General features: G+C 35.7%; 1 protein-coding gene across 3 annotated transcripts in view; it reads left to right on the forward strand.

The window, feature by feature from the left end:
* Positions 1 to 15887, forward strand: part of BBOX1 (gamma-butyrobetaine hydroxylase 1) — a 60024-nt gene that overhangs the window by 30760 nt on the left and 13377 nt on the right. For all 3 annotated transcript variants that reach the window (XM_045484814.1, XM_045484816.1, XM_045484817.1), the window contains exon 5: positions 12507 to 12612. In XM_045484814.1, coding sequence (XP_045340770.1) covers positions 12507 to 12612 — 106 coding nt within the window. The remainder of the gene's footprint in view (positions 1 to 12506; positions 12613 to 15887) is intronic.

Genomic DNA, 15887 nt, shown 5'->3' on the forward strand with positions numbered 1-15887 from the left:
AGGATTCCATCCAAATAGTTTAGAGAACTTGAATTCTTATAAAGTAAGAATTATAAAATCTATTTTTCGTTCTTAGCTCTTCTCTCAATTGTTAAAGCGTTAGTGGGGTATATAAAAAAACAGTAGATTCCAGCATTTTGCACAGTTTCAGCATGTGGGAGGTAAGGAATAAATGCTTAATGATTGATGAACACCTGGATGTTTTAAAAAATACATAAAGCAGCAGATAAATGCAATAATTATTCAGCACTTCATAATCCTAAAATTATGTTCAAATACTAAATCAAAATGGTAATAGTTTTGAGGACAAAAGTATATGTCATTTCCACATCTATATTTTCTCAGATGCTTGTCATTATTTTGTTAGATCAAATCCAAATCCTGTTTTTAAACCTTCAATTTGGATCAATATAGTTTTATAGAGTGGGGCCAAAAGCCTCATCTCATGTACCTGAACTTTCTCCCCAAATCAATAAAAATACCTTCCTGAATATTTTTTTCTAAATTTTTATTTAATCATTTAAAAAATTATGTATAATTAATATACAGTGTTATATTCATTTCAGGTGTACAATATAAGCAATTCTATGCATTACTCAATGTTCATCACAATAAGTGTACTCTTAATCCCCCTTATCTATTTCACACTTCCCCACTCACCTCCCCTCTGGCAACCACCAGTTTTCCCTGAAAGGGCAAAATCATACTCCAAAAATATTCCTTTTCCAATTGGTGGAACAACGAAATAAATTGGCTAGGTCAGGGTTTTATTATTCACATCATATTTACATGTAATGGGGTGTGTGTGTGTGTGTGTGTGTGTGTGTGTGTGTGTGTGTGACACACACAAAGAAGGAAGGGATTCAGTGTCCATTTTTTAAAAATATTTACGACCAGTATTGGGCATTAAGTAGGTATTCTGCTTGTAACTAGCAGCCAGGATAATCTTTGAAAATTAGGCTTGCATAGCTCATGGCCATTGTCGCTGTCATTTTGAGCTCCTTGAAGGCTGAAATGATGGCCTAATCACGGTTATATCTTCAGTACTAGCTCAGTGCCTGACATACAGTGATCACCCAGGAAATTTTAATAAAAGGGAATGTATGCTAAGATATTGAGCAATTCATTTGGCCAAGATGACAAAAGTTCTTTCTTAGCATTGTCGGTATTTAGTTAGAAAATTAACCTTGTGAGCAATTCTGAGTGACCCTTCTTCATCAGGAAGTTAAGCAGAAGAGAATACAAATTTCAACCTTAGCTAACAAGACTGCCTTCTTTCCAGAATACAATCCAGAAGTTTCAGCTTTTCTTCTTTCTAAGAATGCTTTATTTGCTGGCATAAGCAAGTTGCATTAACACATGTGGCAGGGATTAGACAAGTAAGAATAATGAGGTGAAAATGAAATATGTTTTTCTGAAACACCAACATAAGGAATAACATAGGCAGAGACAATGAAGAAAAGGGATAAAAGAAACTTAAGGATCTTGGTGGTAGTCAAATTTTATCTTGTGGAGACCAGCATGGAAGCTGCATAATTATTGAATAAAACTTATACAGTCACATGTTGTAGTGGAAATATTTAAATAAATACTTTGGAACACTTCATTCCAAAAATTAAGGGGAGAACTGAGGACTCAACACTCCACAGCATCTGTATTACATTACTGCCCAGAGAGCTGCCCATAGGACCAGTAGAGAATCAGAATTGAATCATGGCTCCACCACGGCTATTTGTAGGGGAGAAGGTGATCTAAGCTTTTCATGTAATTTCCTGGAGCTCTATGATTCTCCTCTCCTGAGGACTTGCTTCTCTCTTTCTACAGGACTATTTTAATACCTGGCATGCCCTTTGAAACCTTTAGATGAAAGTTTGCTGGAAAAATGTAAGAGGCTACAACTGCTGCCCAGTTCTTGCATACAGGCTTCATCAGATGAATAACATAATGTCAAGCCTAAAATGTTTCTAGTGGGCTGTTTGTCAAATACACCAGCCAGGCCAGTTAAGAATTAACAATATTGAAATGGCCTCTGGGGAGTACAAGAATATATCCTTTCCAGCATTCACTGGATTTCTGCTAGCATTTCTGTAAGCCAGCCCAGCAGCATTTCACACATTCGGTTGTATTAAAGATTGAGGGTGTATGAGTGAAAAATATGATTATTCCTTGGCAGCTGGCCTCTTAGAAATCGCTCCTACCATTAGCACTCCCTCCAAACCTGACTTTGAAACAGCTACTTACTTGATACACATGTTACCAGAAAACATTTGTGAAGTGTGGGGACTAAACAGGGAAAGAAAACAAAACAAAACGAAACAAGTTTACCCATTTTGGTGAAGTTTCTAGCCAAGAAATTGCTGGAGAAAACCACATAGCCCTTCTTGAATAAAAATGGCTTCTGCGTTATGAAAAATCAACCTAAAAAGTAATTTAGACTTGGGAAGAAAACAAAGGAAACCGGTCTTAGTTCTGAAACTAGTTGTAGTAACTCCATCCTACTTGGTAAAAAATTCACACTGGGATTTCTTCGTGAGTTGTTTAGATTTAGTACTGACCATCATCGTGTTTAAGTAGAGAGGAGAGAACCTTTAAAATATGTATTCTTGTGAGCATTAGGGTTTCCCAAGCAAAGTAACAGTCTCTGTTCTCTGGGCCATTGTGAACCCCAGCTTACGTTATCAGCCAAGAGACAGTCCCTAGGGTTCCCTTTGTAATATTCAATTTCGCAGTAATTAAAGTTGCTGCCAATAAAACCACTTGAGTATGAGGTCATCTCATGAATGAAAGGAAAAATAATTTCTGTGTCTCATGCTCCCCTCGAAATCACTTGAGGAAATTTTGAGACCCTAACAAGCCACTTGCTTCTCCACAAGCCCTGACCACCACCACCCCCCACCCCCCACCACCACATCCCTTACCTCCTTGGTTATCCCCTGAGTATCCAGGACAGGCAGCTAGTAATGGAACGGGGGAAAATAATTGTCTATGAAGCACCTTTTACATGCTAAGTATTGAACTCAATGCTTTAGAGTCATTATCTTGAATCTTTGCAATTCCAGTAAGAACCATTACCCCCATTTTAGAGATAAGGAAACTGAGGCAGAAGAATCAGGCTTCAAACCCAGGTTTACCTGATTCAACACTCTGGAGTCTTTCCTTTGCACTGTACTCCTATGGCAGTTTACCCAGCATCCCCCCATAATTCCTAAGGCCGTAATAATGATTAACTAATTACTAACTATCAAATGTGGCTTCTACTCATTTACAGCTCGGATGCAAGGGAATAATTTAACGGGGTATATAGAAATTTGTCAAACTAAGTCATGACGACAGCACCGGAATATTTATTCCCATACCCTCTATTAAATTCAAATTATAGCCAACTGTTTATGCAAAGGGAAAGTGACAGTTAACAAGGAATCAGAGAACTTGTGGCAAGAAAAGATAAAGTTTATATTTTAATCTTTCACATCAAAAATCTAAACTAGCATCTAGATCTTGTTCTGATGAAATAAATTAAGCACGATTTGACCTAACACCCGCCCCCCCCCCCCCAGAAAACCACTAAATGTGCTTAAGGTGGAATTCTCATAAACTTTTTTTTTTTTTTGCAATGCATTGCATTCTTAGTTTTTCATGATGAAAGCCTTCAGAACCTTGGAGGAAATTGCTATAACATTTTTCTCTATGTTTATAGAGGTACTTGTTACCTGTCACTATCTGTCTTTATTTTTATTATTGGGAGTATTAACCTTTCAAAATAAATTAAAAATAAATTTCATTTCTCATGGTGAAATATAATACAGACATAGAAAAATCACACAAAACAAATGTATAGCTTAATAAAATTTTATAAGCCAAACACTCTCGAAACACCATGCAGGTCAAGAAATAGAACATTACCAGTCGCTCCAGAACCCATCCACATACCCCAAAGGATCACAAACCCCTCTTTCTCCCCAAATTCTTTCCTGAAAAGTCTTTCCTGAAAGAAAACTTTTTCCCCAAAAGCTCTCCTGAATCCTATGGTATTCACTATCTTGTTTTCCTGATAGAATTTTATCACCAAAATGTGCAGTAGTTAACAGTAGTTTCCCAATTTTTTAGATTTTTTATATCTTTTTTTAAATTCTCTATTAGTTCTATTAGTAAATAAAATTTACTACTTAGCACCAGGGCCATGTGAACATATCTCTGTTCATTTGGGTTGTCTGAATCCCATTCTCTTGTAAATTCCTCAGGAAGGACCCATGAGAACAATATTCTCTAAATTCTTGCATGTTGACAGCAATTTAAGGTCTTTATACTTGAAAATCAGTTTGGCTAAATATAAAGTTCTTGGCTCACAGAATCTTTAATATGTCACTACGGTTTTATTGGTAATCTCATTTTCTTTTTCTTATGAATAATTTGATATTTTTACTTGGATGCCCAAAAGATTTTTCCCTTTAAAGACCAGTGATTTTGCAGACTCTTTTAGTGTTGGTTGTTCTGGGACAACTCTTCCAGGCAATGTCTGGTTTGGTCTCTCAAAAAAAAAAAAAAATTTTTTTTTATTTCAAGATTTTTTAAAACCATAGCTCTTAATATTTGTTCTCTACTTTGCGTTTCTTCTTTTGAGGACTCTTATGTATACATTAAACCTTCTGTGCCTGTTCCTTTTAATGTATTACTTTCTCTCAAATCTTTATCTCTTGTCTTTTTTGATATTTATGTTTTTCTCCTTTTTATATTCTAATTATCCAAAGGTGTTATCTGTTGTGCTTATTCAATAGGGCATTTCTTCTAGCTTAGTTTTCATTTTTAATGATTTTTAAGACTTTTCCTTTCTGAATATATCATCCCATACTTGAGTTTCTATATCTGATTAGGTTACTTTTTCATACATTGTATCATTTCATCAATGTGTTCTGGACTCAACAGAAGTAGCTGTAAATAGAAAATAGAAATTAGAAGTGGAAAAACTAGAATATTTTTTATCTTTGGAGGGCATGTCCTTCTGGTATGTATTATCTGTAGGTATGTTATTTTGCTACTCATTCTTTTCCTTTATTTAAAAAATTTCTTAATGTTTATTTTTGAGAGAGAGAGAGAGAGACAGAGAGAGACAGAGCACAAGCAGAGGAGGGGCGGAGAGAGAGGGAGACACAGAATCCAAAGCAGGCTCCAGGCTATGAGCTGTCAGCACAGAGCCGGATGTGGGGCTTGAACTCACGAGCAGGGAGATCATGACCTGAACCGAAGTCGGACACTTAACCGACTGAACCACCCAGGCACCCTTATGCATTCTTTTTCTTAAAATAACTTTATGACATTAAACCTTAATCATTTGATGTTGCTAATTTTTATGTGAATTTTCCTTAATTATTAAAAGGAGATATGATTCAGAAACTTTTTGTTATGGTTTTAAGCTGTGTTTCCAAACTATGGCTAATAACATTCTAAGATTCCCTGGTTTCTCTCCTTTACTTTTATCTGGAACTTCATTTTCCTTTGTCCTTACTGTCCCTGTACTGTTTAATTTGGAGTCTTTTTCTCAGAAGAAAGCTTTATGATTGGTGGCCAAATTATTCATAATTTAAATATACCTAAAACATATGACTTAGGTCAAGATTAAAGTTAATAGCCAGACAACCAGGAAAGTAACACAATTTACTGTTTTACGGTCCATGCCTTCATTCAACAAATATTTTTGGCAGTGGGTTAAATGCTATGAGATAAAGGGTATGTTTCAACTCAGTTCCCTAATGTAATGAGACTTTTTGTAAGACTTTACAGGACAACAAGGGAAGCAGAAATTTGAAGCAAAGCCAACAACAGCCACAGAGCAAACTCCATTCCAGCCCATATTGGACTTCTCTCACTTCCTCTGATAGGCCATGTTCTCTCCCTCCACTGGGCCTTTTCACATACTATTTCTCCCCCTCCACAATGACCTTTGCCCTTCTGGGTAAATCCTACTCAATCTTCAGGTCTCCACTTAATCTTCCCTTCTTTATTCTCATAAGACCTTGTACTTTAGCTTTGAAAGATAAATCACAATAATTTCCTTCCCCACAGACTGCACATTCCATGAGGTGCAAGTACCATGTCTGTCCTTTTCACTCCCTCAATTCCTGGCCATTGTGTGTATCTAACAAATGATCGTGGAAAAATAAATATCTGAAGCTCTGCAGAGTGACTGCATCTGGGAAGTCATCTGTGCATGTGTCACAACTACAATTAGAAATATTACACAGTATATAATCTTTATTTGGATGACTATAAATTAGAAATTTAATTTTCTATGTTAAAACTTCAAAAAAAAATTAACATGGGGCACCTGGGTGGCTCACTTGGTTAAGACACTGACTTTGGCTCAAGTCATGATCTCACGGTTTGTGGTGGGTTCAAGCCCCACATCAGGCTCTGTGCTGACAGCTCAGAGTGTGGAGCCTGCTTTGGATTCTGTGTCTCCCTCTCTCTCTGCCCCTCCCCTGCTCATGCTCTGTCTCTGTCTTTGTCTCTCTCTCTCAAAAATAAACATTTAAAAAATGTAAAAAATTAACATATATGAGCATTATGTTTTAGATCCAACAGGACAAGTAATAATAATCAAAAGAAGGCATTCTTCTATTGCCTGAGGAGACCAGCTTGCAGTGGGTTGAGACGAGAGATTGTAGCTGTTGGTGATAATAAGTCCAGGTCGCACTGGTAGAGCATCTTTTCATATAAGTAGAACTTTAAAAAAGAAAAAGATTACTAATAAATCCAGCATGATATTCCAAGAGTGTGCCACGAGCCAAAAGATTATAAGATCTGTCACCAATGCTATAAAGAACAAATCTAGCAAAAACAATATGTAAGCATTCTATACACACAAAAAGATTCAAATTTGTCATAAAACATGATGAAATATCATGAATATCTATGACTGGCCATCTAACTTGGATGGATCTAGTGAATTAGTATTCAAACCAAGCCCACAAAATAGTCTAGAAAAGTCACAATTTTAATGTTCAGAAGCTTTTGACAAAATCCTTAAATGGAAAATATAAAAGAAATTTCTTTTATCTGGAACTAAATTCCAGTATAGTTAACATGCAGTGCTATATGAGTTTCAGGTGTACAATATAGTGATTCAACAGTTCTATACATCACTCAGTGCTCATCCTGATAATTGTGTTCTTAATTCCCTTCACCTCTTTCACTCCCCCACTGGTAACCACCAGTATGTTCTCTGTAGTTAAGAGTCTGTGTTTGGTTTGTCCAATTCTGAGAATGACACAAGTAGCTCAGTGGAAATACATAGATTTGTTTAAAATAGCATCTCTGGCAAAAGCAGGATTGTGTGCACAGTTTCAATGACCTGTCCTTGCACAACACCAGGCAAGTCTATATCAATGGATTAAGATGCTATGCTGAGCCTACCTCTAGTTTGAGAGAAACCTCGTGCTTCATCTCTGCCTCAGTCATGATGGTTCCTGATAATCTGCTCGAGTTGTTTTACTTGGAAGAACACTGGAATCTATTTCTAATGAAAGATGCATGTAAATACACCCTCATCTCACTAAGGTCCCACAAGTGAGCTTTTAAAACAGTTTCTCCACAGGCCAATGGGTCACATTTGCATTTATTTCTGCTGTGTTTTCCTTTGGATTTGAGAAGGATACGTGAAAACTTAGGATCCTAAACAATCAGCAGCAGCCTTCTTGGCCTGATTCATTTCTATACGGAGGTAGAAAGGTAGACCAAATGACATTTCTAGGATTTTTCCAGACTTATGCTATAACTATTATGAGAATGTTTTATGATTGGAATTGGCAAGCTCCTTTCCTGGGATTTATCATTACGTGCGCATATAGACTTTTAGGCTACACATCCCATACCGTGCCTAAGACACTTTAAGACTGAAAAATGTTTATCATCCTCTGCCAGTTAGCACAGAAGGCTGGAGAACTGCTTTGATGATGCCAAGTCACAGGCCCCATCCCTGTTCTACAGCCAGTTAATGTCAAACAAAGAAAAGATCTGTTCCCTGGCTAATGCGTTCACCTTGAATCTCAGCCAGCTCTTGGCTGCATGAATTTCAGTTAGTTTACCCCTGATCATAGGAGAAAACAGAAAAGGGAATGTAGGTGAATCAATGCAAAACCATCAACACTCTTGAAAAGAAAATCTAAATATAGTCATTTCCTACTCACAATGTCAAAGGCATCATCTTCTTAGAAGATATTATATATTCTACAATTTGATAAAACTCCTTTTTTAGTAGCATCCTTAAGTTCTTTACTACATGTTGATTATTCTTGGAATGCTGATGGTGACAAGAGCCAGAATCTATATTAGGTATGGGTCATGGAGTGACATGAATTCATAGAGAACATGTATTTCCTGGCTGTAGTCACTACAGTATAATGGATTGTCTGACTCATATTTGAAATGAATTGCAGCAGGCTATATATACTCCTCTTCTTTCACTGGGTCTCTTTCCAGCTTATGGCCACATATAGATGGTACTTTAAACTTTGCTGAAAGATTTACCAGCCTTTCCATTTTAAATTTTAATGGAAAAAAATTAAAAAAAAACAAAAAACACGGAGCCAAATAGCTAGTTTCATCCTCAATCCCAGAACTTGGGGAAGAAATCCTACCTTTCACTTCAGATTCCTCTTTCTAAAACACATCTCCCAGAAATTCACATTTCTTCTTTTCTTCTAGGTCTTCTGGAGCACCCCCCAAAGCATTATCCCTGCCATGATATTCTCCTGGCCCCCAATATCCTTACCTCTTTACCTTGCTTTATTTTCTTCATAGCACTCATCTCTGTTACTGCATTTGGTAATTACTTGTTTATTTGTCTCTCTTACTCCCTGTTTCCGGCTATATCTCTAATGCTAAAACTATGCCTGGAATAGAGTAGTTGTTCAACATATATTTATTGAAAAATGATTTGATAAATGTGAACATAAATTAATAAATAGACATTATAACAGCAATAAAATGATGTGCATATATAGTGACACAATTTTCACACTAGCTTTGGCTTATTTTAAAATACAGCTTGCTTCTAATTACACATGGCCTCAATCTTCCAAAGGAAAAGCCTTACAAAATCTGAATATTGGTTTATTTTCTGGCCACAGAGTTGCAAGTAATCCTTAGTTCTTTTACTAACTTTCTTTTTAACTTTTAAGCCAAACTATTTTTTTTGTACTGGAGGTAAAATTGACATAACATAAAATTAACAATTTTAAAGTTAATTGACACAGTCCTGTGTCATTTAGTACATTGACAATGTTGGGAAGCCATTACCTCTATCTAGTTTTAATATATTTTCATCAATAGTATTATTTTCAAAAAAAACTAATTATTCATCTTGGAGTGAGAGAAAACTAATCCATCGTATTATAAAATGGTAAATAAAGGGAAGGAATCAAGTATTTATCTCATTTTCGCTAAGTAAGCTATTACATAGAGTAACCAAATACTAGATGAAGGAAAGTAGATAGATTTTTAAGAGTATTCCAACTGATAAATAAAAAAGAAATTATGAATTTGGTATTTCACTATTTGAGACCCCCAATAACTTTAGTGGATCTAGCTACTGAGCATAAGTGTGTACAAACATCACAAAAAGAAAGACATCTCAAAATTCTGTATTTTGGAATAAAAGAGCACAATGTCATCTGTAGTTTTGCAAAAGAGAGAAAATAGAGTTTGTCCAAGCCTCTGCACTTAATTGCCAATTTTCTAGAAACACAGAGGACAGGGAAACATTTGAACTACACCATGATATGCAATCAGCAAAGACAAGACTGTGAGGAACTCTATAGGTCAAGTTCCCAAGTTCTTCAAACAATAAATTTTAAGAACAGGCTGGAGGGGAAACCTAATTAAGAGACTTGAAAGGCTTAAAAATTGTTGTTAATGGGAAATATTAAACATAGTGTTTGAGGGTGCATATGCAAGGGTAAAAATATACAGAAATGCAAAGAAATGATAAATACAGAAGTTATGGATGTAGTTACTTTGAAGAAGAGAGAGGTGAGATTCTGGTTGGGATAGGACATATAAGCTTAAAGTTATATTTCCTGATCTGAGTAATAGTTATCCGAGTGTAATTAAAAATTTATTAAATAAAATAAAATAAAATAAAATAAAATAAAAATTAATTATGTTCCCTGTAGATCAGGAACAAGAGAAGAGTGCTGTTTTTCACCACTGCTATTCAATATTGTACTGGAAGTTTGGGGCAGGACAGTTAGGCAAGAAATAGAAATAAAGGTATCCAAATGAGAAAGGAATAAGTATATTTATTTCTCTTCACAGATAGCATGATCCAATATATAGAAAACCCCATAGAATATGCGTGCATATGTGCACACACATACACACACACACACACACACACACAAAGCTATTAGAGGTATTTAATGAATTCAGCAAGGTTTCAGAATATAAGACCAATACACAGAAATCAGTTGTGTTTATATACACTAGCAGTGAACAATCTGAGAAAGAAATTTAAAAAAAAAATTCATTTACAATAACATCCAGAATAAAATACCTAGGAATCATTTTAACCAAGGAGGTGGAAGACTTATAAAATGAAAGCTACAAAACACTGAAGGAAATTTAAAAAGACCTAATAAATTGAAAGACATCCCACATTCATGGATTGGAAGACAAAATATTAAGATGTGATTATTACCAAGGTAATCTACAGATTCAATGTAATGCTTACCAAAATTCCAATAGCCTTCTTGTAGAAATGGAAAAGCAATGTTCAAATTCATATGAAATTGCAAGGGGCTCTGAATAGCCAAAACAATCCTAAAAAAACAAGAACAAAGTTGGAGGATTCATACTTCCTGATTTCAAAACTTACTACCAATAAAAAAAAACAATAAAAAACAAACAAACAAACAAACTACAAACAAACAAACAAACTTACTACAAACCTACAGTAATCAATATATTGTGGTGCTGAAATAAGAATAGACATATAGACTAATGGAACAGAACTGAGAGTCCAGAAGTAAGCCCATACATCCGTGGCTAATTGATTTTTAACAAAGATGCTGAACCCTTTTAATGAGGAAAGAACAGTCCCTTCAAAAAATGGTGCTGAGACAACAGTATATGCACATGCAGAAGAATGAAGTTGGCCCCTTTCCTCACACATCATACAAAAATTAACTCAAAGAGATCAAGGACCTGGATATAAAACCATAAAATTCATTGAAGAAAACTTAGGATAAATTTTCATGACCTTGGATTGGGAAATGGATTCTTAGAAACAACACCAAAAACACAACAACAAAAATAGATGAATTGGTCTTCATCAAAAGTTAAAACTTTTGAGCATCAAATATCATTTCTAAGAAAATAAAAAGACAATCTATAGAAGGGGTAAAAATAGTTGTAAATCATATGTCTGTTAAGGGTCTCTAGTATCCAGGCTATATAAAGTACTCGTACAAATTTAAAAACAAAAACAAAAACAAAAACACAACACTCAATTTAAAAATAGGTAAAGGACTTGAACAAGCATTTCTCCAAAGTAAATATACAAACAGCCAACAAGCACATGAAAAGATGCTCAACATCATTAACCATTAGGAAAATACACATCAAAACTATGAAATACCACTTTACACCCACTGAGATGGTTAAAAATAACAACAGAAGCAGCAAGAACAACAACAAAAACTAGAAAATGACAAGTGTTGATGAGGATGTGAAGATATTGGAACCCTCACATACTGCTAGTGGGAAAGTAAATGGTCCAACCACTATGGAAAATAGTTTGGCAGCTCCCCCAAAAACTTAAAGATAGATTTATGATATGGTGTTTGCCAGTGACTGAGAGAAGGGCAGAATGGAAAGAAAATTTGTAATGGGTAAGAGGTTTCAATGTGGAGTTATGGAAATGTTTTGAAACTAGATAAATGAAAGTAATGGTTACCAATATTGTGAATGTCCTAAGGGCCACTGAATTGTCCACTTTAATAGTTTATTTTGGGGCAGCTGCATGACTCAGTTGAGGATCTGACTCTTGATTTCAGCTCAGGTCATGATCTCACAGTTCATGGTATTAAGCCCCACTCCAGGCTCTGTGATGACAGCACGGAGCTGCCTGACATTCTCTCTCTCCATCTCTCTCTGCCCCCTCCCCTGCTCACTCAATCTCTCAAAATAAATAAACTTAAAAAAAAAACCACATAAATGCTTTTTAAATGCATTTAGCTATTAAAAAACATAACCTACAATAAACTCTGTGGGACAGACTAATGTGTAAATGTATTTTTCTTCGGAGAAGGGAAAAGAAGGGAGGAGATGCATATTCTGAAATGGTTACTTTGGACAAGGAAAGGTCGAGCTCTCTTCCTGGCTCACATCATTATGGTAATTATTTCATAAAATGAAAAGTTTCCATTTCCCCTATGTATCCAGTTCATTCTAACACATTTCCTCTGGCTTGGTGACAGCCTGTTTAAACATATGTTTCTTGTATTTTACAGACATACTTGGCAAGTGCAAGACAAAATTGACGCAAACAATGTGGCTTACACAACCGGGAAGCTAAGCTTTCACACTGATTATCCAGCCCTCCATCATCCACCTGGGGTAAGGTGAGCCTCAACATATTTTCCACAAGGCAGGCCAAGGACCAATATCCTTCTATATTTTGAGTCTACAAGTCCATATATTTCACTAACTAATCTGTCTTATGTAGATCTTTCTTCAAGCACAATCCAAACAAAATGTCTATACCTAAATCTTGAATAGCCTAACATTCCCAAGGGAGAGAAGATTTTCATGTATTTAAAAAAAAAATTTCTTTGTTTCTTTCTGGAAATAATTATTGGCACATTTTGCTTTGCCTAGACAAATTTTATGATAGCAGTGCATCTTGAGGTCTTTTTGCATATTTACTGTTCCCAAGAGACTTAAAAGAGAAAATAAAACCAGGGAATAAAATTGAGGGTTTTCCCATAAAGTCACATGGCCATCATTTGTATCAGTTAACGATTGCTGCATAAAAACCACTTCATAATTTAATGGCTTAAAAGAATAGCCATTAGCACATGTTTTTATAATTCAGGCTATGTCCAGCTGGACAGTTCTGCTGTTGGGCTGGCTAAGAACTGGTTGACCTGTGTGGAAAACCTAAGGTGTCTTGCCTCTGCTCTACTTAATCTGCTATCCACCAGCAGGCTAGCCCAGGTTTATGTAAATTTTCAGAGAGCAAGCCAAAACATGAAGGCCTCTTGAGATCTACATTAGTCATCAGTGCAATGTCACCTCTGCCATGTTTTATTAATCTAAAGAAATCATAAGTTTAGCCTACCTTCAAAAGGTGAGGAAGTAAACCCCACCTTTTATGAGCTGCAAATACTCACTACAAAGGGGTGGGAATGCAAGGAGCAGAATAACCATGGCTGTACAGTAAAACCTTGGATCGCAAGTAACTTGTTCTGCAACTGTTCTGCAAGATGAGCAAACATTTCTAATAAATTTTAACTTGATAAACAAGCATGTCTTGCAATATGAGTAGTATGTGATGCCAAATGTCACATGACCACAAGTGAGCCAATGGTTCTTAAAATTCGCTTTGATATACAAGTGCTTTGGATTACAAGCATGTTTCTGGAATGAATTATGCTTGCAAACCAAGGTTTTACTGTATTTGGAAACCATCTACTCTCCCATGTATCGGATTGCTCCTCAAGGAGGGAGATGCTTAGCATGGAGCCACAAACCCTCCAGGACAATTTCTGGAAGGATGCTCTGCCACTGCATTTTTACGAAATTGCCATTCTACTAAACCAGCAACATATTTACAAAAGCATCATTTTGTTAAACCAAGAAATAAATGGCCAGAATGATACCTTTGAAAGATATCTTGTTCCTATTTTTATAGCTAAATGAGATTAAATGAAATATCCACACAGAAATCTGTATCTTCAAAGGTAAGCAGAAGTGGACATTTTGAGCAATTCTCTAGCCAGTGAAGGCAAAATGGGCCAAAATCAAAATTAATCTGTTTTTCTTCATCATGTTAACTGAACAAGTTTTCTCTGTGCCCTAGTTAACCCATTTTCCTTGCCAGTGTTAACTAAGCTAGTTTTAGTATTTAATTTCACATGTTTTAAATTATTTTGTTGACTGTAAAACACCACATGATTTTTTTGGACAAAATGATGACAGTGACAGGAGTCCTATAGTCACCTTTTGGGTGGAGATGAGGGGCCAGTGAAGACACACAATGTGATTTGTTCTAAATGTTTCCCAGAGATTCGCTACAACTTGGGATTAAAATCCAAACTAATCAGCTCAGTTCATCAACCAAAGACAGGTTGGAGAAGTTGGATGCAATAAAGATTAAAAGATTACACTAGAAAACTAAAGATTCTATTTTAATTTTTAAATTATCTGCTAGTTTTTATGAGTTCAGGTTTTATTGCTGGGTTACAATTGAAAGCCTAAGGAAAAGTCATTACATAATCACATTTTTAAGTGATTTACAAATATTCTTGAAGTATAATATAATGCTTGACATTTTCATAGCATTTTATGCTTTTTCATAGTATTTTTACTTATATTATTTTGGTCCCTCCTAACATTCTGTAAGGGAGACGATTATGCCTTTTTATGTTGGAATAATGAAATGAGGGCAAAATGACACACAGCAAGGTTAAATGCTTTCACAGGGTGGCATCTGACTAATAGAACACTTGAAACTTAATCCAGGCCTCTGTATAGTTTTTCACCACACCATGCTGGTCTTGAGTTGGACTTTCTCATTACCATAATTGGTATAATGTGATGAGCATAGGCTTTGTCATACATTAAAAACTCGTCAAATACAGGAACTGAATCTTACACTTTTCTGTATCTTGAGATTAACCCAGCACCTTTCATGTAACAGAGACTTCATAGACATGCTATAAAGAGGCAGAGAAACACCGCAGAGTTGTACGTGTCTCTGTCAGCAAGTGAAACATCCAAGGATAAAAGACCTGACAGAAGATTTTCAAATGAAAGATGATTCCTAAAATGTCTAGATTGTAGTACGGGAACAATTAGATTGTAGGCACCTGTTTGTGCTATTGTTCAAGTTTCCATTTTGAATCATTCAGGGGTCTTTGTACTAAAGTTTGAGGTTTTTTATGACATATAGAATAAGTCGCTTTTCTTTTCAGTGCAGATGAAATGATCTGAATAGTAAGTTACCTGTTGAAAGTGGAGTTTCATCAATTTGGATCATGTGGGGCAGAGATAAGGAGACACATCTTTAATGAAACGGATGTTCCTTTGCTCACTGTCTTTGGCCAAAAGTCACATGCTGCCATAAAGTAACATTTAGAAAGAAAATGTTTTTGGTCCTGAGTGACTTACATGAAATAAAATTGGATTTTATACACACCAGGCACCTATTTACCTTTTGAATTAGCCATGGAAGTGTTGTCTGGCAGCATCAGTCATCTTTTTTCTTTCTTAAGATTGCATCTATGTAAAAGACATCGGTTGATCTGTTTTAAAGATTTATATTTGAAATATTCTGTGACTTCATATGGCAAAACCTAAGAGGATTGAAAGAACACTGATTCTCTCAAAGAGAGAGGTCTGCCATTATTTTTGCCTTTTTAGAGTTTGGTAGACTTGAGGTTGGTGTCTTCATTTCTCCCTCGTTAATCATGCTGCTTGACCCTTCAGCCCTGGTGATGAAATGGTTTTCTAAGATGACTTGGTCAGCTTATGTACATACTTTTTCAAGCCTACAAATTGGCATCAATTTTTTTTTTTAATTTTTTTTTTCAACGTTTATTTATTTTTGGGACAGAGAGAGACAGAGCATGAATGGGGGAGGTGCAGAGAGAGAGGGAGACACAGAATCG

This window comes from Leopardus geoffroyi, chromosome D1 (genome assembly GCF_018350155.1).
Source record: "Leopardus geoffroyi isolate Oge1 chromosome D1, O.geoffroyi_Oge1_pat1.0, whole genome shotgun sequence".
In the NCBI taxonomy this organism is placed as follows: domain Eukaryota; kingdom Metazoa; phylum Chordata; class Mammalia; order Carnivora; family Felidae; genus Leopardus; species Leopardus geoffroyi.